The 24787-nt window shown below is 38.6% G+C and overlaps 1 protein-coding gene across 1 annotated transcript; it reads right to left on the bottom strand.

Moving 5' to 3' along the window:
- Positions 1–2673: 2673 nt before the first annotated feature.
- Positions 2674–23005, bottom strand: rpgrip1.L (RPGR interacting protein 1 L homeolog). Its single transcript, XM_018259832.2, has 25 exons — positions 22472–23005; positions 22232–22291; positions 21927–22059; positions 21346–21635; positions 20522–20624; positions 20112–20255; positions 19492–19597; positions 19259–19282; positions 18501–18647; positions 17116–17189; positions 12086–12222; positions 11546–11709; positions 10856–11158; positions 9574–9691; positions 8109–8549; positions 7621–7760; positions 6850–7198; positions 6596–6717; positions 6271–6504; positions 6112–6175; positions 5924–6012; positions 4645–4837; positions 4469–4559; positions 3521–3648; positions 2674–3238 (listed from the first exon to the last, which is right to left on the bottom strand). The coding sequence occupies exons 1-25, from the start codon at positions 22557–22559 to the stop codon at positions 3126–3128; spliced, it is 3855 nt and encodes a 1284-aa protein (XP_018115321.1). The 5' UTR covers positions 22560–23005; the 3' UTR covers positions 2674–3125.
- Positions 23006–24787: the final 1782 nt, after the last annotated feature.

Raw genomic sequence — 24787 nt, forward strand, 5'->3', positions numbered from 1 at the left:
GTAGTTCCAGCCTAAAGTGCAGGCACAAGTCACATGACTGGGGCAGCTGGGAAACTGACAACATGTCTAGTCCCATGTCAGATTTCAAAATTGAATATAAAAAAATCTGTTTGATCTTTTGAGAAATGGATTTCAGTGCAGAATTCTGCTGGAGCAGCCCTATTAACTGAAGCGTTTTGGGAAAAAACATGTTTTCCCATGACAGTATCCCTTTAAGTTTATCCCCCCAATTGGAAACAATAAAAATATAACACCGCATATGTTTTTATGTTTTACTTGTTGAGCTTTAGGCTAATGGCATTTCCACACTTGTGCACATGAAATCTTCCCTAGATGAGTAGTGACCAATAGATTTCACTTGTGTTCATGTTCACATTTACAAGGCAGTAGGGGGCTGAAAATGTTGTGTGCCATTTAGTCTTGGGGCCCTTACACAAGGGAGCTTCATCACTGGTAATTGCCTGAAAATGCAGAAGGCTGCATTTTTCAGGCAATTACTGGGGTTACCGCATATATTGTGTTTTACATGCTGAGATTCAAAGGAAAGTCAAGGGGCAGGTATACTCTGATGCTTTGGCTGCCACAGGATAGATTTCTTGATGGCCAATGAATCCACCATGTGACATTTGTTTTTCTCTTTGTCAAGCCTTTCCATTGCCTGTGTCAGATTAGCTGAGGATGGGGGGGGCTGTCTTTCGGTTCCCATAAATAAGCCAATAAACCGCAAATGTAGTCTGTAATGCTGGAGTTGCCAGCCAATGTTGGATGTAACCTTTCATGACACAGATCATGAAAGGTCATAGGTCTGCTGTTCCATTCTATGATTTTCCATTAGATGCCAAAATTTGAGTACACCCACCAAAATGTCACCAAAACTATTGCCCCTAAATCACTCTATGATTACAATTGTACTTTTTCAGACAAATTAGGAAGCTATTCTGTATAGCTATAATGTGTAGACTATTTGTTCATAAGAAGCAAGATTGGCTAACCAGAAAATGTTGGGATGAGTTAATTATGATTGGGAGCAATGGGGGACTATGATTTAAATCGTCTGCCATGTTGTTTTGTTTTTATACCAAAATTTGAGTAATTGTTTCTGATCAAAGTCAACCCAAATTTGCGTGTGCTGCTAGTTCTACACCAGCCTTCTAGAAAAACTTGGACCTATTTTTAAATGCTGTGCATCTTTTTATCTGTGTCTATGTTCCGTCTCCAAGTTATACATCATGAATACATCATTCAGCATTGGCTTGAACCCATCCACCACTCTGCTTTAAAAGGTGCACAAAAAAAGATAATGTTCCAATTTCTCTAAATTCTGGGATGAACTGGATGTGTAAGGTGGAAAATTTAAATCACCGTCTGTACTGCAAGGAATATCAGTGCTTCCATTTCAACTGGGAAATTATTATCTGGATACTTTGCCTTCTAAGGAGCATTCTAGCCAGCAAGAGTTTTTAGTCTCTCTTCTGCTGAGCATTAAACTGTTTTGGGAGACTGGACTCTTTATTTTTACCTCCCTTTTCTTCTCCGTTTAGCAGTTTTCCCCCAACTAAGGCACTGGTTACCACAATGTGCTGCATACTTCTTCACAGGTCATCTAAACCGCTTGCAAAACCAATAGTGCAGAGAATTTTAAGAGCGACATGGATACTACATTCAAAAGCAATTACAAATAACTATTTACATTTGTAATTCATGTATATTGGAAGGTTGCTGAGCATTCTATTGCTTAACATAATGCAAATATGATTTATTCTTTTATACAGTTTTTCTCCAGTTCTTTTGTAAGGACGTGATGATCAGTCAGTGCATTGATCAGTGGCTTAATTTCAGTGATGTTTAAGTCTTATCCAGGCAGAGCTTTATTTTGTGTAGACCATTGCAAAAAATTAAGATAAAGGGCATATAACCCAAGAAGCCTGATTGTTGGAGACTGGAAGGGTGAGTTCCACACAGCACCAGCTATAAACTGATGTAAATGAGCCTGGAACTAAACAGTAAGCACATGCTATTCCTCCAAAACTCATTTTAATACACTTGTCGATTTACAGTTAGGTCCATAAATATTTGGACAGACAACTTTTGATTGGGAGGTGTTTCATAATGACCCAAAACATACAGCCAAAGCAACCCAGGAGTTTATTAAGGCAAAGAAGTTGAAGTCAGTCACCTGATCTGAACCTAGGGTTACAGCCTCGGCCTGCCCCCGTTTTGACCGCCCCTTTGTTTCCCTGCCCCCACCAGCCGGTAAAGAAATTTTAAAAAGGCGGCAACCCTATCTGAACCCAATTGAGCATGCATTTCACTTGTTGAAGATTAAACTTCGGGCAGAAAGGCCCACAAACAAACAGCAATTGAAAGCCGCTGCAGTAAAGACCTGGCAGAGCATTAAAAAGGCGGAAACCCATAATCTGGTGATGTCCATGAGTTCAAGACTTCAGGCTGTCATTGGCAGCAAAGGGTTTTCAACCAAATATTAGAAATGAACATTTTATTTTCAGTTTTTTAATTTGTCCAATTACTTTTGAGCCCCTGAAATGAAGCGATTGCATAAAATGTGAGGAACTAAAGCCTTTTTTTTTTTTAACACAATGTTTTTGTTCAACCCACTGAATTAAAGCTGAAAGTCTGCAGTTCAACTGCATCTGAGTTGTTTCATTTAAAATTCATTGTGGTAAGGTACAGAACCAAAATTGAAAAAAGGTTGTCTCTGTCCAAATATTTATGGACCTAACTGTATATGCTGAGGAGAGCCTATAAGATTCTATTTAGCCTTGCCAGCTTTGTATCTTCCTATATTATCATGTCTCTTGGCCCTTTTACCCATCACAGCAAGGAGTGGTTTATGTTTCCCAGTAAAGATTTGGATTATACATGGAAAATATTTGGCTATAACTTTTTGCATTCAGTCTGGAAAACAATTTAGTTTCTTTTAAGCTCATGATTTCTTTTCACCCTAAAAGTAAGAATATCTCTCTAGTTCCATAGGTGAACTGTTTCCAAATGACGGAAATATATTAGTGCTGATAAAAGCATCAAATGCCTGCACTTTTTGGCCTTTGATATTGCATTCTTTCTTCTTTGGGATGTGATGGTTTTTGACACGCTGAGATAAATCTTCACTCTGTTTCCATTGCTCTCCTTGTTCTGTGAACGGCCCGTGCCGCTTCTTTTGCTTCTATTGCTACTCTCAGTGCTCCAATGACTTGTTCTTGATTGGCTACATCTAAAACTAGGATAGAAGACAAAGATATTTACTCTGGTGCTAAGAATATCATTTATTTTTTTTTAGTCAGCCAAAAACCAATCAACTGTTGTGGGTGGGGTTATACTGCACTTCATTAAATAGGTGATTTATTTATGCAGATCCATAGACCAATGTAAGCTGGGCCTGATCTAGGTGTGTACAAATTCAATTTTAATCAAAAACGAACAGGACCATTCAGTAAGAATCAATATAATATATGTATGCTTAACTTTTTTAACCATATATTCAAATTAATGAAACACTAACCTTGTAAAGTTTCCTCAGCTTTGTCTTCCGCTCTTCTTAGTAGAAAGCGGAGGTCCATATAGGCATAGCCCACATCACGACATTCTTCATCCTCGTTAATTGGGTCACTCACCACAGTGAACCTGAGCCTGAAAAATACCCTGGCCATATTAGTATATTATTCTCCTTTGGTATTGCTCTCATGTCTTTATAGAACCCCTGGGATGTATGAATATTAATGAAGAGGAAAGAATTTAAAACTACAACTCACAAGGGACAGAAGCCATTTTAAAATATTTATATATATTTATATTTTCATGATGGCAAACATAGAAAACGAGGAACTGATTGCCTTGCATGCAAAGTCAAACCCCAAATATTTTTTAATTAATAGTGAAACAATACAGGTTGAAAGTGTGGCTCCATTAAACAACGGAAATCGAACAAACTCACAACTCAAATGGTTTCTAATTTAAGAAAAAACTCGAATGTAAAAAAGTCGGAACAGTGAATTGAGTTGAAAAATGCGAAAACTCGAATTGATCGGATTTTCGGCGGAGCAAATAGCTCGAATTGATCTAGTTTTCGGCTGATACCCACTGAAAAAAAACTCAAACATCATGAAGGCTGCAAACATCTTCAAATAATTCAAGGGACATCTGCCATTGACTTCTACATGACCTCGACAGGTTTTAGATGGTGTATTTTTGGATTCAAGCTATTTCCAGGTTCGGGATATAATAAATCTTAAAAAATTTTTTTTTTTTTAAACTGAAATCTATTTTTTGACCAAAAAATACCCTCGAAAACTTGAATTTTTCATGGAAAAACAACTCGACCTTCGATAAATAACCGCCCTCAATGTTGATAAATATCAGGTTATGCATCTGGAATGTAAAAATATGCAAGGCAATTATACCATTACTGGGACTGTATTAGGCTATACTAGTTCACACAATCGTGTTTTACCTGACACTATCTCCATTTGAGTCTGATCCCTCTAATAGCATGTAGAGAAAGTCTCTGCGCTCAGCATGTTCTGACCCATCCAGATGTATCACTGAGTAAAGATAAAACTAGTCATAAATTCATTTTGATGATAAACTTCAGTACGTAGGTTTAGTCTTGATATACAAATTGCAAACCTTTGCTAAAGTGATAGTATAGCTCCTCGCCTTGGTTGGGTTTGCGAAGTGACACAGGGGTCTCGGTTTCCTCTGGAGGGACGCCAGCAAAGCGGAATTCCACAAACAACCTTTGTACTGCGCTGTCGCCCATCACCTCTGAATATGGATATAAGGTCAGAGACATGATTTCAACACGGATCATGGATGAAGGCTGCGATGAGAAAGAATGTATTAGACTGAGGCTGCTCATCTAAAGGTATGAATAGTGGAGTAACTAGATTATACTGGGCCCTACAGCACATTCATTTTAGGGAGATTGTACTGTTTTACCAATATATGTTGAAATTGCTCTTTAATTAGGTACTCATGGGGCCCCCTATAAGTTCCGGGGCCCCTGCAGGTGCAGGGTCTGCTTTTTCTGTACTTACGCCCCTAGTTCTGAAACAGATATGACCCACAGATACATTTTAATGGCACCAAGCCTACCCAATGCCCCCTCTTTTTATGACATCAAATCAAAAATAGAAAAAGAAATGGCAACGTTTGCTCTAGGTCACATAACCCATTACAGTCATCAGTAAACGGCATTTGTTGGTCTGCTGTTTACATGCATTGGTATGTGTAACTAGAGCCCACATAAACCAGGAACCTGTCTTTTTTGATTCATTCTTGGCTTTGATGTTTTGCATTACACGTCATAGATAGGGATGTAGCGAACCGCCGCCGATGTGTTCGCGAACGCCGTTCGCGAACACCGGCATAATTTGCGAACTGTTCGCGAACTGTTCGCGAACTTCGATCATCCGAAAATCGTTCGATTCGAACGATCGAAGGATTTTAATCGTTCGATCGAACGATTTTCGTTCGAATCGAACGAAAATCGTTCGATTTTAGCGATCGAATGGTCGAATGGGCGACCGATTTTGACGCGAACGCCTATTGGCGAACGTCGCGCGACGTTCGCGAACTTGCGGCGGACGCGAACAGTCGAAGTTCGCGCGAACTAGTTCGCCGGCGAACAGTTCGCTACATCCCTAGTCATAGAGTGGGTGTATATCATGGTTACATAAATGAGTCACCCTTGGTATTTGTCTCTTAGAAATCAGTGAATATGTATATAAAACTGATCATGAGCAATAGACTAGTTTATATGGTTGGGTCCATGAAAATATACGCCTATGTGTTGGTACCCCTTTTTAATATTTGATAAATAAAAGCTCAGTTGATGAGAATTCTTCTCTTTTGTTCGCTATAAGTGAGAATTACCTATAGAGCTGTATTTATTTTATATACTCACTGTTTTTTCTGCAACATGTGGTTTTACCACTAAAATTAAGTCCTCATCATCTGTACTTTGTGGGTCATTTGCATCTGCTGTGTGGTCACCTAAGCAAATAACAATATACTTATTTATCTATATTAATTAGAATATAGTTTCCACTTTCAATAAAGAATTGCATATAGTATGTTTTTTATTGTGCTCACCATTGATTTCATCCTCATCCTTTATGTCTTCCATTTTCTCACCTTCCTGCACTTGTACAGCTTCCTGCAGATAAAAAAAATTCTCAACTTTTTTTTTTTTTGAACTAAGCATTTTCTCTAATCCTTATGACCCCCATGTTTGCATTTCTGCCAACCTACCTCCTGTTGTGTGCCCAGATCATTGCTGTTGTATCCAGCTGGCAGAAGATCAGAATTTTGAAAGGTTTGTTTTGTGTTTTGACTGGATGTTGATGGGAAGTCCTTCCGCCCCCTTTTGCTGGAGGTTAAGTCATCTTGTTGATCTTCCTCAGCCTTACGCGTTTTGGACTGCTTCGATTGAGTTAAGTTAACCTTTGGTATAACACTCGGCAGTAATTTCATATGGGTGCAATGCTAGTAAATGAACAAAACGCATGGTAATTCAGTAAATGTTCTACAGCCTCTCAACTGACGTTGAAACTATTTTGGAGACAAGGCTTAATACCTGTGAAAGTGGAACCTCTTGAGTACTTTGATAGCTTGTAGCCTTGATAGGATATTTCCATTCCATACTGAGTTGTATTGATCCAGAGCACTTACCGCAAGGGTCCAGCAGTGCAAAATCTCCTGTAAGGTAGATGGAGAGACATTGACAATGTAAAATACACATTAACTACTAATTGATTAGTATTTTAAAATGGTAGATGCGTTAAGTAAGAATAAACATTGCATTGAGCGAAGTGCATTAGTATGGCTCACCTTGAATGTTGTCTCCCCTTGCTAGGCTGACTAAAGGCACTTCTGCTCTTCCCAGGTAAACTCCAGGCTGCATATCTTCATCGTCAAACACATAGACATATAAGCACTCCTTCTGGAGATATCTCTCAAGGTCATTAGTTATTTGTAACGGATAGACAAATTCATCTCCAAACTGAGGATTGTTGCTGCATGGTATGATAGCAGTAGAATGATCAGGGTGATGGTAGAAACGGTACATAGCATACGGGCTTGGTTGGTATCCCAAATATCCCACCTTCAGCCTTCTACAGCCCCATATTCTGATGCCAAGTTTATTTTGAGTTCCAGTAGAAAAAGGTGATGCCAATGACTGCAAGAAAAAATAAACTCAAACCGTATCTCCTTATATATATTAACACAACACTATCCTTTTGTGTATAGTAAAACTGAATGCTGTCAAACCTCCGATTCTATCTTTTCAGGTTGTTGCTTCATTCAAAACTTAGTTTATGCATTTACTAACAGCAGGCAAAGTATGGCTATGTTTTTTCCTCGGGAATTTCACTATCATTGAGTGATAGATACCCACCCACTGCACTGAACACTCACAATAACACACAAGTGGATTTATATGCCCATGGTCCTGCAAGAAATTCAATACTGGATGATACTAAACATTCACTTTTTAAACATTCTCCCATATATGAAACTCAGAATATAAGATAAATGCAATTTGCTTGGGGCTGCTTTCTTTCTGATCTGTAGATATATCAGCAACAAAAGGAGCCTCACCTTCTCGGAATGGTAATGGCCGCCAGCTGAAAGGTAGCTACGAGCTTTTTTACTCTGCTTCTGCACACGCTGCACCTGAGATATGGATCCATGTAGACAAATCCAGTAATCCAGTTCTCCTATATCTTCCCCAGTGGCATCTTAAAAAGAAAATAAAAACAGTAGAGAATGCCTCTTCTAGTCAATAATTGTTGCTACAATATGCAGGGAATGTAGGCTATTTTCTGTAATAACTTGTCAGTGTTGGTGGATATGGCTCTCCCTATCCATGTTTCAAGCACCAATTGAACGATTGATTGAAGTGTCATGACTTTTTTAGGCCAGAATTAATGAAAATGTCATCAATGCATTATCTTCCAGGTAGGAAGACATGGGCTCTTATTTATTGATCTAAATCACAGATTCTACAACTGGCTCCCTACCATAAGACTTGGGACAAGTACTGTGCAAAAGTCCCACCAGGCTAGAAAGCAATTTATTAACATTACCAGTCAAAGCAACGGCTCCATGTATCTTTTCAGTGCTCTGCAATGTTGCTTCCAGTTTAATGTGCCCCCTTGCCAGCATTCTATGCTCTCCTCCTAAGGCTTGATATAACTCCACGGTTAAAATTCCGACTCTCAAATAGCGAAGAAATTCAGCATCTGGAGTAACTGCATAATGAGAGGTGAAGTTGTACCGAGGGCTGGTGCCAGTTACTACTGGAGTGGCGTGTGTTTCATAGTCACACAAAGAATAAACACAAAAGGTGTTTGGATGAAGGTCACTGACTTCCCTTAGACCCCGTGGTGTGAAGCAGACGGCACCTATATGAACTTCAAAGAGAGTCTCTCCCCGGCGCAGTGATGGAACAGGTGACATATCCACATCAGGAGACTGAGACTCATGTCGGGAGGGAATTGTTCCATATGCAATGTCTTTGAGCTGAGCTGTGGGAAAATATGTGAAAGAAATTATTAAAGCTTGCTAAAGAATTTTTCATATAAATGAATGGGGGGTTTGAGGGTTTATTGCCCAAGTGCTGGGCTGAAAAGTGCCACTGCAACAAAAATATTAAAGTTAAACTAAAGATATGGGGCCTGTCATCTGGAATGTTGGGGACCTAGGTTTTTCCAGATAGGGGTCTTTCTGTAATTTGGATCTCCATATTTGTCTACTAAAAAAATCTTTTAAACATGAATTAATCCATTAGGATTATTTTAGTTGGGATCAAGTACAATGTATTGTTTCATTAATACAGAGAAAAAGGAAATTGTTTAAAAACAAACAACCTTTAATTATTTGATGATAAACTAGGAGTCTATGGGAGGTGGCCTTTCCATAATTCAGAACTTTCTGGATAGTGGGGTGTACAGATAACGGATCCTATACCTGTACTAGGAAACCATGTAAGCATTAAATAGGTTGATTTTGCATCCAATAAGGATTAATTATCTCTTAGTACAAGGCACTGTTTTATTATCACAGAGAAAAGGGAAATAATTGGGAAAAAAATGGATTATATGGATAAAACGGAGTCTATGGGAAACGGCCTTTTGTAATCCGGGGCTTTCTGGATAATGAGTTTCCATATAACAGATCCCATACCTGTACTGTTTTTTTTATTAAAGAGAAGAAGGAAATCATTTTTTAAAATGTGAAATATTTGATGGAGTCCATGGGAGATGGGTAACGGGTTTCTGGATAACAGATGCCATACCTGTACTGGAATTTGTTTCTCATCACAGCACTGTGATGAGCCAGCATAGTTTTATGCACAAAATAGGCTACCCAACAGATCTCACTGGCCTCTGTAAGTAGGTGAGCAGACACGTACACATTGGGGTCAGAGTGGATGTGATTTTATTTATGGGAGAGAGGCTAAAGAGTTGAAATTGATGCCCAGTTGTCTTTTCTCCAAGCTAAATGAAATACAAAGGTAATGCTATGGAGCACAAACAAGGCTAATATTACCTTCTAGAGTGTGGATTCTGGCTCTGTACTTCAAAATGCTAGCCTCATAATGACATTTCTTTTCCTCTTTGTCTCTGCTTTCACTCTCGGCTTTAAGCCTCACTGCCGTCAGTTCCTCCTGAAATACAATCAAGAGACATAAAAAGAAAACTGTAGGGGGGAAGTAAAGGTAACTTAAGTGCACATCCTCGGCTCAGTCACAGTAAAACAATGCTAACGTTTTTAGAAACATGCAGGCCCGGATTTGTGGCGAGGCCACAAAGGCCCAGGCCTAGGGCGGCAGAGTAATAGGGGCGGCATGCTGCTAGGGTTGCCACCTGGCCAGTATTTTACCGGCCTGGCCAGTAAAAATAATGGTTGATCCCAATGTTATTTATAGGGAAAAAAGATAAATATATGGGAAGGCTGTTTACCGGGGAGCACAGCTCCACATCGCTCCGGTGCAGGAGCGCTAGCACAGGAGGGGGGTATGCCGGCGGGCGCTAGGACCAAATTAATTTGTGATAACAGAACATGTATCCATTAATATCTTGGAATTAAATAAAAAAAAAAAAATCAATGTACATTGCAAAAGTGCTTAAAATAGCACCCTTATCAATTTTACATTCACTTATTTTTAAGGTTTACTTATCCTTTAATTTTCATTTTACCTTTGTATTTCCTTTATGCTAGGAGATGAATGTATACTTTCTCCTCTTTTTCATTTCATTAGCTGGTCACCTGGTTACTGCACCTGGTCAAACTTTGTGCCTTTTATTACATACAGGAGTAATAAGTAGCTTCAGCTTTGAATGTTTAAATAGGACGTATGGCATCAATTTTTTTTGTTTACGCTCATTCTGTACTTGTATATCCCAAAAAAAAACTCATTCCATGGTCTGCATGATATTCCTGGGCCAGGTCTATCTGAACGTTGACTTGATATAGACATAGCTGCAGCTGAAGCAATCCTTATGTTTGCTCATAAAACTCCTGTACAAAGAGATAGCATAAAGCTATGCTTCTTCACACTATTGTGGGGTTATGTGATGAAAGCCACTAAGTTGACCCAGGTGCAGTAACCCATAACAACCAATCAGCAGGTAGAATATAGCGGCTCCTGTTTAAAAGCAAACATCTTATTGGTTGCTATGGGTTACTGCTCCTGGGCAAACTTTTATTGCATACGAGGGCATGTGTCTAATAGACCTTTAAAAGTTTCAATTCATATTACGTATGTTAGACCTTAGAATAGATGTGTATCTTGCATTTTTAATTTCAGTGTACATAATGTTTTTAGTACCTGATAGTCATTGTTAATTTTATGTTGCAGGAACAACATTTCCCTTGTCTTTTCCAGCTCCAGGATTGTCTCTGCATGGTCTGCATCCATCTTGCTTATCCATTTCTGCCTCTCTGCTTCCTCTGCCTTTTTCTGCTCCTCTTCCTCTCTTTGCCTTTCACTGTCTCCTCTTTGCCTTTGTTCATCTTCACATCTCATCTGATGTTTCATCTCTTCCATTCTTCGTCTTTCTCTGCCATCAAACCATCTATCCATAACTGCATTGAATTCCCTCATCTGGTGGTAACCTTCTAGTCCGGGAGTCTAATTTATTTAAAAAAATCACATTTGAAGCTGATGAAAATTAGCCATAAGTGGATCTATTATGAATAAGTGCAACATTATGAACACACAAAAGCCCTGTACAAAACACATAACTTATTTGGTGGCAAGTGAATATTATGCAGATGGAATGCATTTAACATAAAGCTCTCTTTATAACCATAAGATACATATGGGCCTCATTAATCAAGATGCACGCCACATTAAGTAGTAGTGAGCAACAATGATTAATCACAACTTACTCACTTGGGCATGAACTGATATAATTAACCATGTAAGTTATGAAATAAGCAAATGACTGTAGTGAGAGCCTCCTGAGAATGCAAAAAAGAGAATCACAAAAAGAAATAAGCTCCAGGGATTTCTCACAGAGGTTCTTTGCAAGGTGACAGCTGGTTGCTCCTGGACAGGGCCATTGACTGATGATGACAGTATGGCTGACACTTTTTCCTGATAACTTTTGACTTCTTGAATCTTTTCCAGGAGCTGAATATGCAGTTGTGAGACTTCCTTCTTTAAATGCTCATTTTGTTCTGAAATCGAATTGGTAAATACACATGTACCAATTTGATAAACATACTTTTTTTTTTTTTAGAACTTTTCACTTCACAGAAGGATAGATATGCATGCAAAAGTAGGTAGAGCTTTTGTTACAGTTCACGTTCTCACTAAAGATGGACTGTAGTACTTACTGGATGATAGTATCAGTATTGAGTGATATCTACTACACGTTAAGTCCACCTATGAGGAACCAGGGGCTACCGAGACGTTGCTGAACTACAACATAAGAGCCTGCCAGTTGGACATGGCAGATCAAGCCCCATCATACACAATATTTTTAAGCAGTTATATTTCGGCTACAATATATGTAAGGTCAGTATTCTTAAACAAGAAATATCTGCTTCTTACCTCTTTCATGCTGAAGCTGTTCATTATTTAGTGTATTGTCAGTCACATGGCAGTGGATTTGCTCCTCCAACAGAGAGATCTTTTGCCGCAATTCATTCTCTGTTGCTTGTCTTAAACCAACTTCTTCATTTAGAGAACTATGGAGGAATAGTAAGTTAAAACAAACAAACAAAAATAGAAACCCAAACTAACTGTTGTGCAATAAAGGGGCTATTCACCTTCAAACACCTAGTTGTTCACCAGAATTAAAGACTTTTTTATTTCTAATTATGTTCTACTTTCTATTTGAGACAGTTTTTCTAATATTGAAGTGTAAAAGATAAATTTCCTATGTCTTTCTGAAGCAGTTTGAGGGGGGGGGGTTGCCGACTCTGCAAACTGATATAAACTGATTCATTAAGTTGATACATTTCTTATCTTCGGCCCTGCTGAGCAGAGTCCCAGAATTCCCCTTCATTAAAGGGATACTGTCATGGGAAAATTTTTTTTTTCAAAACGCATCAGTTAATGCTCAAGCAGAATTCTGCACTGAAATCCATTTCTCAAAAGAGCAAACAGATTTTTTTATATTCAATTTTAAAATCTGACATGGGGCTAGACATATTGTCAATTTCCCAGCTGCCCCAAGTCATGTGACTTGTGCTCCGATAACAAAAGAACAATGGGAAGGTAACCAGATAACAGCTCCCTAACAAAAGATAACAGCTGCCTGGTAGATCAATAGTAAAAACCCATGTCCCACTGAGACTCCTTCAATTACATTGAGAAGGAAAAACAGCAGCCTGCCAGAAAGCATTTCTCTCCTAAAGTGCAGACACAAGTCACATGACATGGGGCAGCTGGGAGATTGACAAAATATCTAGCTCCATGTCAGATTTCAAAATTGAATATAAAAAAATCTGTTTGCTCTTTTGAGAAATGGATTTCAGTGCACAATTCTGCTGGAGTAGCACTATTAACTGATGTGTTTTGAAAAAAACATGTTTTCCCGTGACAGGATCCCTTTAAAGACAGCAGTTATAACGGATACACTAGTTGCTAAAACTCCAGAAATCTTGCTGAGAAATGTAGCAACTAATGTAGCAAATTCTGCTACAATACAATAAGGAAAGGTTGTGGGAGCACTCCATGGCTAAATAAAGATATACTAAAATACAACGGAAGTGCTACTGATCTGCCCAAATTAACTACAGACAGATAAAAGGAGATTAATCAATGCACATTCCCTGGTCCCCTGTCACATAAGTAATCTATGTAGATGCATGTTTACAAAGACAGGGTTTTTTATTTACAAAATTATGCTCATAACATTGATAAGCCACTATACCATGTCAAGGTAAAACCCATATAGCAGTCCCTAACTAATAACCTCTGGTCATAATACTCAAATGAAACCAATAAAGAGAAAGTAGTAAACCCACACTATCTGTTTACTTTATTTGTCACAGTCACTATGAATAGGGATGTAGCGAACGTCGGAAAAAAAGTTCGCGAACATATTCGCGAACTTGCGCAAAAACGCGAGCGGTTCGCGAACGGTTCGCGAACCCCATAGACTTCAATGGGAAGGCGAACTTTAACATCTAGAAAAGACATTTCTGGCCAGAAAAATGATTTTAAAGTTGTTTAAAGGGTGCAACGACCTGGACAGTGGCATGCCAGAGGGGGATCAAGGGCAAAAATGTATCTGAAAAATCTGCCTGTGTGTGCTTGGAAGAGATAGTGTAGGGGGAGAGCTGTTAGTGATTTCAGGGACAGATGATAGTAAGTTTGCTGGCTAGTAATCTGCTTGATACTGCTCTGTATTGGAGGGACAGAAGTCTGCAGGGATTTGAGGGACATTTTAGCTTAGGTAGCTTTGCTGGCTAGTAATCTACTGTTCTCTTTAAACAACTGCCATACGTTGACCTTGTAGGCATTGTTTGCCCAGTTTTTTTGGACGCAGCCACTGAAGCACAGTTGCCAGAAAAAATATGCCATATAAATGCTGAAAATAGTCATTTTTCGCCATACGTTGACCTTGTAGACATTGTTTGCCCAGTTTTTTTGGACGCAGCCACTGAAGCACAGTTGCCAGAAAAATTATGCCATATAAATGCTGAAAATATAAATTTTTTTGGTTGCAGCCACTGAAGCACAGAGGCCAGAAAAATTATGCCATATAAATGCAGAAAATATGCATTTTTTTGGTCGCAGCCACTGAAGCACAGTTGACAGAAAAATTATGCCATATAAATGCTGAAAATATAAACTTTTTTGGTTGCAGCCACTGAAGCACAGAGGCCAGAAAAATTATGCCATATAAATGCAGAAAACATGCATTTTTTGGTCGCAGCCACTGAAGCACAGTTGACAGAAAAATTATGCCATATAAATGCTGAAAATATAAATTTTTTTGGTTGCAGCCACTGAAGCACAGAGGCCAGAAAAATTATGCCATATAAATGCAGAAAATATGCATTTTTTTGGTCGCAGCCACTGAAGCACAGTTGCCAGAAAAAATATGCCATATAAATGCTGAAAATAGTCATTTTTTGCCATATACGTTGAGTCAACGTATGGCAAAAAATGACTATTTTCAGCATTTATATGGCATATTTTTTCTGGCCTCTGTGCTTCAGTGGCTGCGGCCAAAAAAACTGGGCAAACAATGCCTACAAGGTCAACGTATACACTACTACAGCGGTGGATACGGATTACGTAAAATATATGAATGCTGATTGAAAAAAGTGACTCCGGTGTTTTTTCTGGAGACGGTAATATTATGGATATTTAGACAGAATGGGAACAAGGTCACACAGCTCGATGGCGGGTTGAAGAAAACAGTGTGCAAATAATGCCTACAAGGCCAACGTATACACTACTACAGCGGTGGATACGGATTACGTAAAATATATGAATGCTGCTTGAAAAAAGTGACTCCGGTGTTTTTTCTGGAGACGGTAATATTATGGATATTTAGACAGAATGGGAACAAGGTCACACAGCTCGATGGCGGGTTGAAGAAAACAGTGTGCAAATAATGCCTACAAGGCCAACGTATACACTACTACAGCGGTGGATACGGATTACGTAAAATATATTATGGCTGCTTGAAAAAAGTGACTCCGGTGTTTTTTCTGGAGACGGTAATATTATGGATATTTAGACAGAATGTGAACAAGGTCACACAGCTCGATGGCGGGTTGAAGAAAACAGTGTGCAAATAATGCCTACAGGGCAAATAATGCCTAAAAGGTCAACTTATACACTACTACAGCGGTAGTAAAATAAAAAAAAGTAAAATAAAAAAAAATGAATATTAAAAAAAAAAATTAAAGTTGGTGCTGCTGAACTACTAGGAGCAGCAGATTAGCACACCAGTCCCACTCCCCAACACTGCTAGACTAATAGCACTGGGCTCTTATAGTAGTAGTAGTAGTAGTAGTAGTAAAACAACAAAAAAATAAATAAAAGCAGTCCTTACAAGGACTACTGTTATTGCAGCAGTCAGCAGATGAGATCAGAAGCAGGACAGCTGCCCACTGCAGCTACATACAGAGCACTGCAGTAGAAGGTAGATTACTAGCCAGCAAAGCTACCTAAGCTTAAATGTCCCTCAAACCCCTGCAGACTTCTGTCCCTCCAATAACAGAGCAGTATCAAAACGATTACTAGCCAGCAAACTTTCAACTGTCCCTGAAATCACTAACAGGCAGCAGCTCTCTCCCTACACTATCTCTTCAGCACACACAGGCAGAGTGAAAAAACGCTGCAGGGCTTCGGTTTTTATAGGGAAGGGGAGTGGTCCAGGGGAGAGCTTCCTGATTGGCTGCCATGTACCTGCTGGTCTGGGGTGAGAGGGCAAAAAAAAGCGCCAACAATGGCGAACCCAAAATGGCGAACGTCGCGCGACGTTCGCGAACTTCCGGCGAGCGCGAACACCCGATGTTCGCGCGAACAAGTTCGCCGGCGAACAGTTCGCGACATCTCTAACTATGAAACAAGGATTAACAAACAACTAAAGTGAAAAGTTGTAAGGTGCTAAGTGCTTAATATAAGTGCAAAAGATATATACTTAATTAACTGCTATCACACATTTTTAATTAATCTTAGTTAGTTAGTAGTTACAATTAATATGTGAATTCATTTAAACAACTTAATGATTATATTCCAATTAACAATATCAATTAGAGTATAAAATCATCCATAAGTTGATTAAATTACTAAAGACAAATCAAGTATTATTACTTAAAAAATATTAAATAGCTAGCATTTCATGAAATAAAAGATTGAAAATGAAAATAGAGTAAAGGTGGAGTTGTCCCAAAATCTGCTACCTATGTATTTTCTAGGTCCTGGGACACCACACAGGGAGAAAAGAAAGACAAACCCTCAGTACAGAACTCAAAGCCATTCATATCTAATATAAGTAATCTAATCTAAAACAACTGGACTTGCTGATTAATCATTGTTTAACTACTCATCCGAGCAGCTTCTTCAGTTCTCGGCATATAAAATCAAAGCTATTCAGTTGGCTCTGTTTTATTGAGCGGATTGAGCTAGACTGAGTTGAATGCAGCATTAGCAAACAGCTAGTAGCTTTCGAGTAGCCGAGTAATAGGGGAGTTTTGCCGTTTAGAGAGTGGATTGTTGGTATAAAAACAGAGGAAGGGGTTATGCCTCGAAAGCTTGTGCTTTGAATTTTCTGCAAATAAATGTGATCAAGGCTTAATTGCCGAACAAAACCGGTGTGCTTCATCCTTACACGCATCTTGGAAGGTATAAAAACAGAGACATTTTGGAGTGGAATGGTGAAAGACAATATAATTGTAGCAAGGGATGGCTCCATATCTATCAAGGGAGTCTATGTCTTGTGTAAAATATCACATATAATAAATAAGCACAGATATAATGAACCCTCTGCACAGTTCTTCCCCTGAAGTTTGTAGTTGCAGACTTCTTGCGAAGACAAAGCTGCAGTAAAAAGGCAAGACTGCTGTGCTCCAAAGTAAATAAATAAATGCTATTTATGTGTTACACATTCTTACCTTTTAAGTAGGTTCTCATAATTTTCTTTGAGGAGCCCATTTTCCTTTTCTACGTCAGTTACACGCTCCTGGAACTACAAAAAAAAGTTCTTGATACATTTGTGGCAAATATACTGTGGCAATAAGTTCCATTTGAATTTACTAATCACTTCTCATGAAAATGTAGGAAGGAACATGGCAGCTGAGCCTTGTTAGGATTTCAGATATTTTGTTCACAGAATACATAGATTAATTTGAAATTAAAACTGGAGCCCATTCCTACTTAATTTCCTTCTTCAGTTGCCCCATTTTTGTTCCTTTGGGACCAGTGAACCAGTGGCATAATGGTAGAGGGTGCAGCCCAGGGAAGCAGGGGGAATGCAAGGACAAGAGAAGGGGGTTGCAGGTGACTTATGATGTGAGCAAAATTGCAGCTAAAAAAAATATCTGGGCCCCTGAAGTTACACCCCTAAGGAGCACCGACCCAGATGTACAAATTAGTGAGTCTGTTGCCTTTTGTGGATTAGTATTTTTTCCAGAGTTATGTATGCAGTACCCACTGAGCAAAAGACTCAGTATAGGTATGGGACCTGTTATCCAGAATGCAGGACCTGTGGTTTTCCAGATAAAAGATCTTTCCATAATCTGGATCACCATACCTTCTAGTCTACTAAAAAAACATTTAAAGGGGTGGGTCACCTTTGTTAACTTTAAAATCAATGCACGGTTGCTAGGGTAATTTGGACCCTAGCAACCAGACTGCTGAAACTGCAAACTGGAGAGCTGCTGAATAAAAAGCTAAATAACTCAAAAACCACAAACAATAAAAAACTAAAACCAATTGCAAATTGTCTCGGAATATCACTCTATACATCATACACATGGGGAAATGTAATTAAAGGCACTAAGTTTGCCCAGGGGCAGTAACCTATAGCAACCAATCAGCAGGTAGAATTTCCTGGTCACATGTTTAAAAGCAAACATCTTATTGGTTGCTACTGGTTACTGCTCCTGGGCAAACTTAGTGCATTTTATTACATGTGGGGGCAAGAGTTAATTTAAACTTTAATTAAACCCAATAGGCTGGTTTTGCCTCCAGTTAGGATTAAATAAATATTAATTGGGATCAAGTACAAGGTCCCATTTAATTACTACAGCGAAAAAGGAAATCATTTTTAAAAAAAATTTAATTATTTGGTTATAATGGAGTCGATGGGAGATGGCCTTTCTGTAATTTAAAGCTTAATTGATAATGGGTTTCTGGATAACAGATCCTATAACCGTATAATGAACAAAATATTCACAGTATTATCTCACTGTAACCACCAATTAAGGTAAGTCCAAGTGCAACATATATGCAGTTAGGGTGTTTAGTCAATATTTTTATGGCAGCATCATGATGTTACCTCTTGTAATGATCTCTGCAAGTTAAGGACACTTTGTTGTTCAATTTCCATTGCCACCACCTTTGTCCTTTCTGCTTTCAGTTGGGATGTGAGGTCCTCCAGCTGGGTCAAAACAGCCTCATGGCTCAGTGTCAGGGACTTCTGATTCTACAATTGTGACAAAGTCTCAGAGCAGCCGTATAAAGAGATACACAGAAACCAGTCAAGTAGAACACATAATCTGTACCCACAACCCACACGCACGTTTGCCTACTTCAGCCCTCAACTTGTGCCCAGATTGCTATTATTTTACCCAAAGATCAATCTTAAAGGGCAAGTCAACCCCAAAATAAAAATTTGCCCAATAAAAGCAAACATAATTAAGTTATTTGTAAAAACAATTGATATTGAACGTAGCATTTGTGTGTTAATCAGCTGCCTTGTCTTACATTGTATCAACAGTCTGAGCCATCAGGGCAGAGAATAGAAAGGGACAAACATTGCTTTCAATAGTGATACATGTACTGTACACATAACTTACCAACCATAGAACATTTGTAATGTATTTATATTGCAAAGTTGCACAGAAAGATGTCTTCTGTTATTAGGCAAATGTTTATTTTGTGGTTGTCTGGCCCTTTAAATACACTTTCCTACAGCAAGCACTAATGTAACATAAGGGAAATTGGGGGTGGTAAAGGTTCAAGTGCATAGTTAGTCTACATGACTTGCTAATTTTTAATTCAAATGTCCATTATGTCTTATGCAGTTAAACTTACCTGCTGTAGTTCTGTTTCATAAGACTGAAAGTAAAAAAGCAAGAAATAAGCAACCCAAGGTTTGTAATAATAAATTAACATTTGTTTGGTCAGATGTACAGATGAAGACCATACATCACAACTGCAAACTAATGAACCAACATTAGAACAACATGAAATCTAGAACTAAACTCATTAAAAAACATTAATCTATTGTTATGCAGAGAGCACATAATGATATGTGTATTGCTTGCCTCCTTTAGCTGATGGAACTGTTCCCTTAGAGCACATAGAGTTGTGTTCTTCTCTCTCAGCTCTTTCTGAAGTCGTATCACCATTACATTCTCCTGAATAGCGGTCCTGCAGGGATAGGGGGATTTATTTAAGTACTTCATTACAATGGACAACCGGTCTGTAAAAGAGATTTCCAGACATGAGCTGGAAATAATTCTTTTCCATTCATTAGCAGTTTCTTGTATTTTGTGAGTATACAAAATTGCAATAGAAAAACACATCTCGATTTGAACAGCAGAGCACTATAATATTCCAAAGTAGATACAATGTTGTGCATGAGAGCCCTCTAGTGGCCAAATAAAGGTAATGATCAAAATTTAAATACACTTATGCACCTTCATAAGTTAAAAAAGTACATTTATGTGGACATATTCAAATTCAACAAAAAGCTTTCTTGTGGGGACTAGTGCATTTTTATATGTCCAAATAAATGTAATTTTTAACTTATAAAGGTGTATAAGCATATTTAAAGTTTGACAACCCTATCTATGTAACATATGAAGCATGTAATATTATGTTACCTGTGTTATCCCCAAATGTACAAATTGTATTTTCTTTTGGTCAAAGCCATTACGCTTACCGTTGCTTCTCAGCCTGCTGAGTTCTTTGCAGAGAGAGCATCACTTCTGCCACCGCATCCACTGACCTCACGGACTCCATATTATTTAGCAAAACGGCAGACTTGTCATCAGCTCTGTTATTCTGACTTTCAATTAAATTGAATCTAAAGGGCAAGCAATTGATATTAGGTTTTCCAAACAAAGATACACCATACATTTGACTGATTAGAATGTTTTACAGACAGACCAATGATGGATAGGACTTTGTAAAATTGCTAATAACTGGTGTCTTATTGCTTAAATGAAATGAACATAAGAAGTCCTATAAATCCACGATTAAATACACCACACAGGATTTATAAATAGACCATATTGCACAATTTTTACACAATTTGATAAATAGGCTCCCAGGTGCAATAGGGATACATACAGCCTCTCAATCTCTGCTCTGGCTTCATCACTGAGGGTCTCTCCACATGCCTGAACTTGGAAAACTTGGGGCGGCCTCACTTCCAGACTTTGTACCCGCAGACCTAAAAATGATACATTAGACATTAAACCACATTTATCATAGACTGAGGGTGATGTTTATGTTTGGAGAACCTAAATAAGACATTTTCTGCAATTTTTCTGCAATTTTTCTGCAATTTGTTCTGTGAAATTGATTTGATTTCACTGTCTTAGCCTTCCCAAGACTTCATTACAATCCACCTATGACCTAAAAAATGACTTGATGAGCATTGGTGGACGGCAAATGCCATTGTACAAGCTTTAATAAGTCATTGAGCACTGGATATTTCTTAATATTACCATGTAAGACTGCCTTTAATGAATATTAGTGATGGGCGAATTTGGGGCATTTCGCCGAAAAATGTGCGAATTTCCTGCGAAATTCGCGAAACGGTAAAATATCTGCAAAATGGCGTGGGCATCTCGTTTCTGACGCCGGCGTCCATTTTTTTGACACCGGCAGTTTCACAAATTTATTTGGTGGTGGTGAATCGCAGGAATTCGCCACAAATTCGCCCATCACTAATTAATATAAAACTCATCGAAAATAGTGCTTTTTGAAATGGACAAAATGGGCATTTTCCCAGAGCCTATCAGGATAACATCTGCAATTACTTGTTAGTAAAGCATTACCCAAAAATGGCCTGAGGCACCTCTTGGCTGTCATGGAAATTATGAGCTGGGGCACCTTTCATTTTTGTTTTTTTGTACCCAGTGCCTGCAGGCCAGCTAGAGTGCACTCACCTCTTTTAATGTGATCTGGCAGAGCAACGTTTCTTCTGACTCCAGAGTCTGTTCGTGCTGGCACTGTGCTGTAGGGGCAATGTCTGCACCCGCTTTGCACCTGTAATCGCTGCTTGTATGTAACCAGCTTGTGCCTAAGGGTTTCATTTTTATGTTCCAGGTCTCGGACTCTGTCCTGTAAGTCTTCTATAGTCTCCTCAGCGTCTAAATCTCGCCCGTCACGCTTCATTCCAGCTGATTTTCCTGTCTGCACAAGATCTGAAGTTACCCAGAGCATTCTGGTGCCCATTCTGTGGACAAGAATAAGAAACGTACTGTAGCTCTTTTGTTTATGGAGCATTTGAAAAAGCATGGGAAAAAGACTAATAGCTTCATTGTAATGTTAGGAGAAGAAAATATTTCTGAAATGGTGGGGGATGCATGACCGTGATTTGTGATAGAAACAAAAGCAGGGCTAAAACAGGTGAGAGAACTGGCTAAACTGAACTAAAGTACTTGTTATCAATTCCTTTTTCACACTCCATTTAAATGTCACTTTCTTTATCAAGGGACATAACCTATATGATAAATGTGCTTATCACCTTTTTATCTTGTCTTCCATTTTCCTTGCATGGTCCTTGAGGAGTAGATTTTCCTCGTGAATACGGAGGAAGTTGTCCTCTAGTTCATCTCGACCAATAAGGGAGACCCTTCGGCGCATCTTCAGATCCTTATCTAAAATGAATATTACATGGAAAAAATACACTTTAGTATAATAGTGTTACTATTATTGCCTGAACAGAATAACATATGACAGTATGACCATGTACAGAAAACTAAAGCAAGAGTATAACTTCTTCTGTATGATATAATACAAAAATACACTAAATAGTGTACAACTCATTACCTTTTATTTTCATTATTCTCTGGCCCTGTTGTTTCCGAGAGTAGGGAGCGGCTACAACCTCTACAAAAGATTTCGGATTAGTGCAGCACTTTCATAAATAATTACAATAACCTGGGAAGGATAGCAATTATGATAAAGGATAGGGGGCATATGGGGGAGTAAATAAGACACAGATAGGAAGCCTAGGGCAGGGAAGAGAATTTAGGTTTGTGACAGGAGAACTAGTTGCTTTAGTGATACCTTGTATTGCTTTAAACACCGCTGGCTTACAACCTGTATCCCTGACGGGAAGATCTGAGCAAGTCTCATCCAACAGGAGTACTGACATCTTGCCTCTGTTACTTGTTCAGACGTATAAGATAGTAGTGGATTGATAAGAGCTGGGGTTTTAGTTTTCTATCATGCCAGGCTTGTAGTCATTGCCAGAAAGTCTTCTGAAACAGTACTTGTCCCATTGTCCGATATCAGGCAATATCCTGCATATCTGAGTTCTCGCCTTTTTCAGACCTCTCTTTACTATATCACTGTCTTCCTTCTAGTATTCAGTCCATGAGGTTTACGGCTTAAGCTTCTCTTCTTGCACCTTCCTCCCTGTCACTGCTGCATTAAGCCCTTGTTAATCCTTTGGTCCATCTGCTGAGAAAGGAACACTAGCCAATCTACTGAGGGCATTAGCCTGTTTCACACATGAGCCAAATCCTGTCAAAGATTCATTCATAGTCATATATAACGATTATAACACAATGATAAAACGAAATGTACAATATTGAGTCGCCTTAATTGCACACACATTAAAATAGTTATACCCAACTAAAAATATAGATATTACAATTAAAAAAAAAAGATTATAAACTATATATGAAGTAACATAACAGCAAGCACACACTGGCATATTCTGTGTACACATACAAACAAATGCCCAGTTGTTATGGACAGCGAGCCTAGCAACCTGATACCAATTTTAATGTCAAAAAGAAGAATTTATGAAAAAATACCTTCATTTAAAAGAAAAAAATGAAAATATGATTTCAGGCAATAGGGATTATTAACCACAGACACAGGTATGGGACCTGTTTTCCTGAAATCTCAGTACCTGGGGTTTTCTGGATAAGGGGTCTTTCCATAATATAAATCATTTTAACATTAAATAGGATAATTTTGCTTCCAATAAGGATTCATTATATCTTAGTTTGGATCAAGTAGAAGTTACTGTGTTATTATTACAAAAGTTTGAGAAAAGTTTGAATGATATGCTTAAAATGGCATTGATAGGAGATGGCTTTCCTGTTATTTGGATCTTTTTTGATTAACGTGTTCGCGATAACAGAACCATACCTGTATTTGTAATGGAGCCCTAATAGCTGAGCAGAGATCTAAAGGAAGGCAACTAGCATTAAAAGAGTACTAAGCAGTACTGCAGGGCTTTTGTTGCAATGGCAGCCAGCAGTACTGATTTGTTTTAATGGGGTAGAAACTAGTTTTAAGGGTACTAGCTCACAGGATGATTTACAGTGTTTTGTCTCCCTCCCTTGGAGCAATACATCTCTGGGCAAGAAAACTCTGCAATGCTAGTGGCTTTCCAAACCCTTGAAAGGGTCACATTATGGGTAATGGAACATGCAGAAATTAGCAACATTATCACTCCGAGGGTGGGGCACAAAGAAATGCAAACTCCCCTCTATTGAAAGTGAATGGGAAACACTATGATCATAAGTAAGAAGAATTTCACCGGCACACAGGAATTGTAGTAGCAGGGCAAGCCCTTGCAATTTTATTATGCAGTAGTGCACTACTGCATAATAAAATTGCAAGGGCTTGCCCTGCTACTACAATTCCTGTGTGCCGGTGAAATTCTTCTTACCCTTGTTGTGAGGCTGCCGATTCCTCTATCACTGGGCACCAGGATAAGAACCTTTGGGAGTGTGTGGTGTGCGGCTTCTCCATATTCTATTAAACACTATGATCATGCAATAAGGGTGGTTTAGTTGTCAATTATACATAACACATAAGTGGCTGCACCCCAAAAATATCAAGGGAAGTTTACCCCACAAATAGAGTGGACTTGCAACATGACATTTTAGTGTTCTTGTATTATTAATAACATGTATTTAACTATTAGATCCATAGAACGTGTTTCTATGCATGCATTTGCACTCTGTTGGTCAGTGCAGTCTGGACAAGTGAATTTGTACTCCACCCTATTAGCTGAACGTTGCTAGGAGCTAAGCTAAGCTTGGTTTATAGTAGCAATTTTAGATATACATTTACTACAGTGCAAATCTAAAATTGCTACTATAAATCAAGGAAGGAACTACCACGTTTCTTTACCAGACAGGAAATGAGTTAAATACTAGGAAACAATAATAATAATAATGAATGAGTCACACCAGGGTGAGTCGTATCATATTATAATACACAAAAGCCATGAATATCTTGTAAATTATATGCTTATAAACGGTGAGTTCTGATGTCATCAATTATAAACGGTGAGTTCTGATGTCATCACTTATAAACGGTGAGTTCTGATGTCATTTCTGTCACATGACTCACTGAAAT

The sequence above is a fragment of the Xenopus laevis genome, chromosome 1L, assembly GCF_017654675.1.
Source record: "Xenopus laevis strain J_2021 chromosome 1L, Xenopus_laevis_v10.1, whole genome shotgun sequence".
In the NCBI taxonomy this organism is placed as follows: Eukaryota; Metazoa; Chordata; class Amphibia; order Anura; family Pipidae; genus Xenopus; species Xenopus laevis.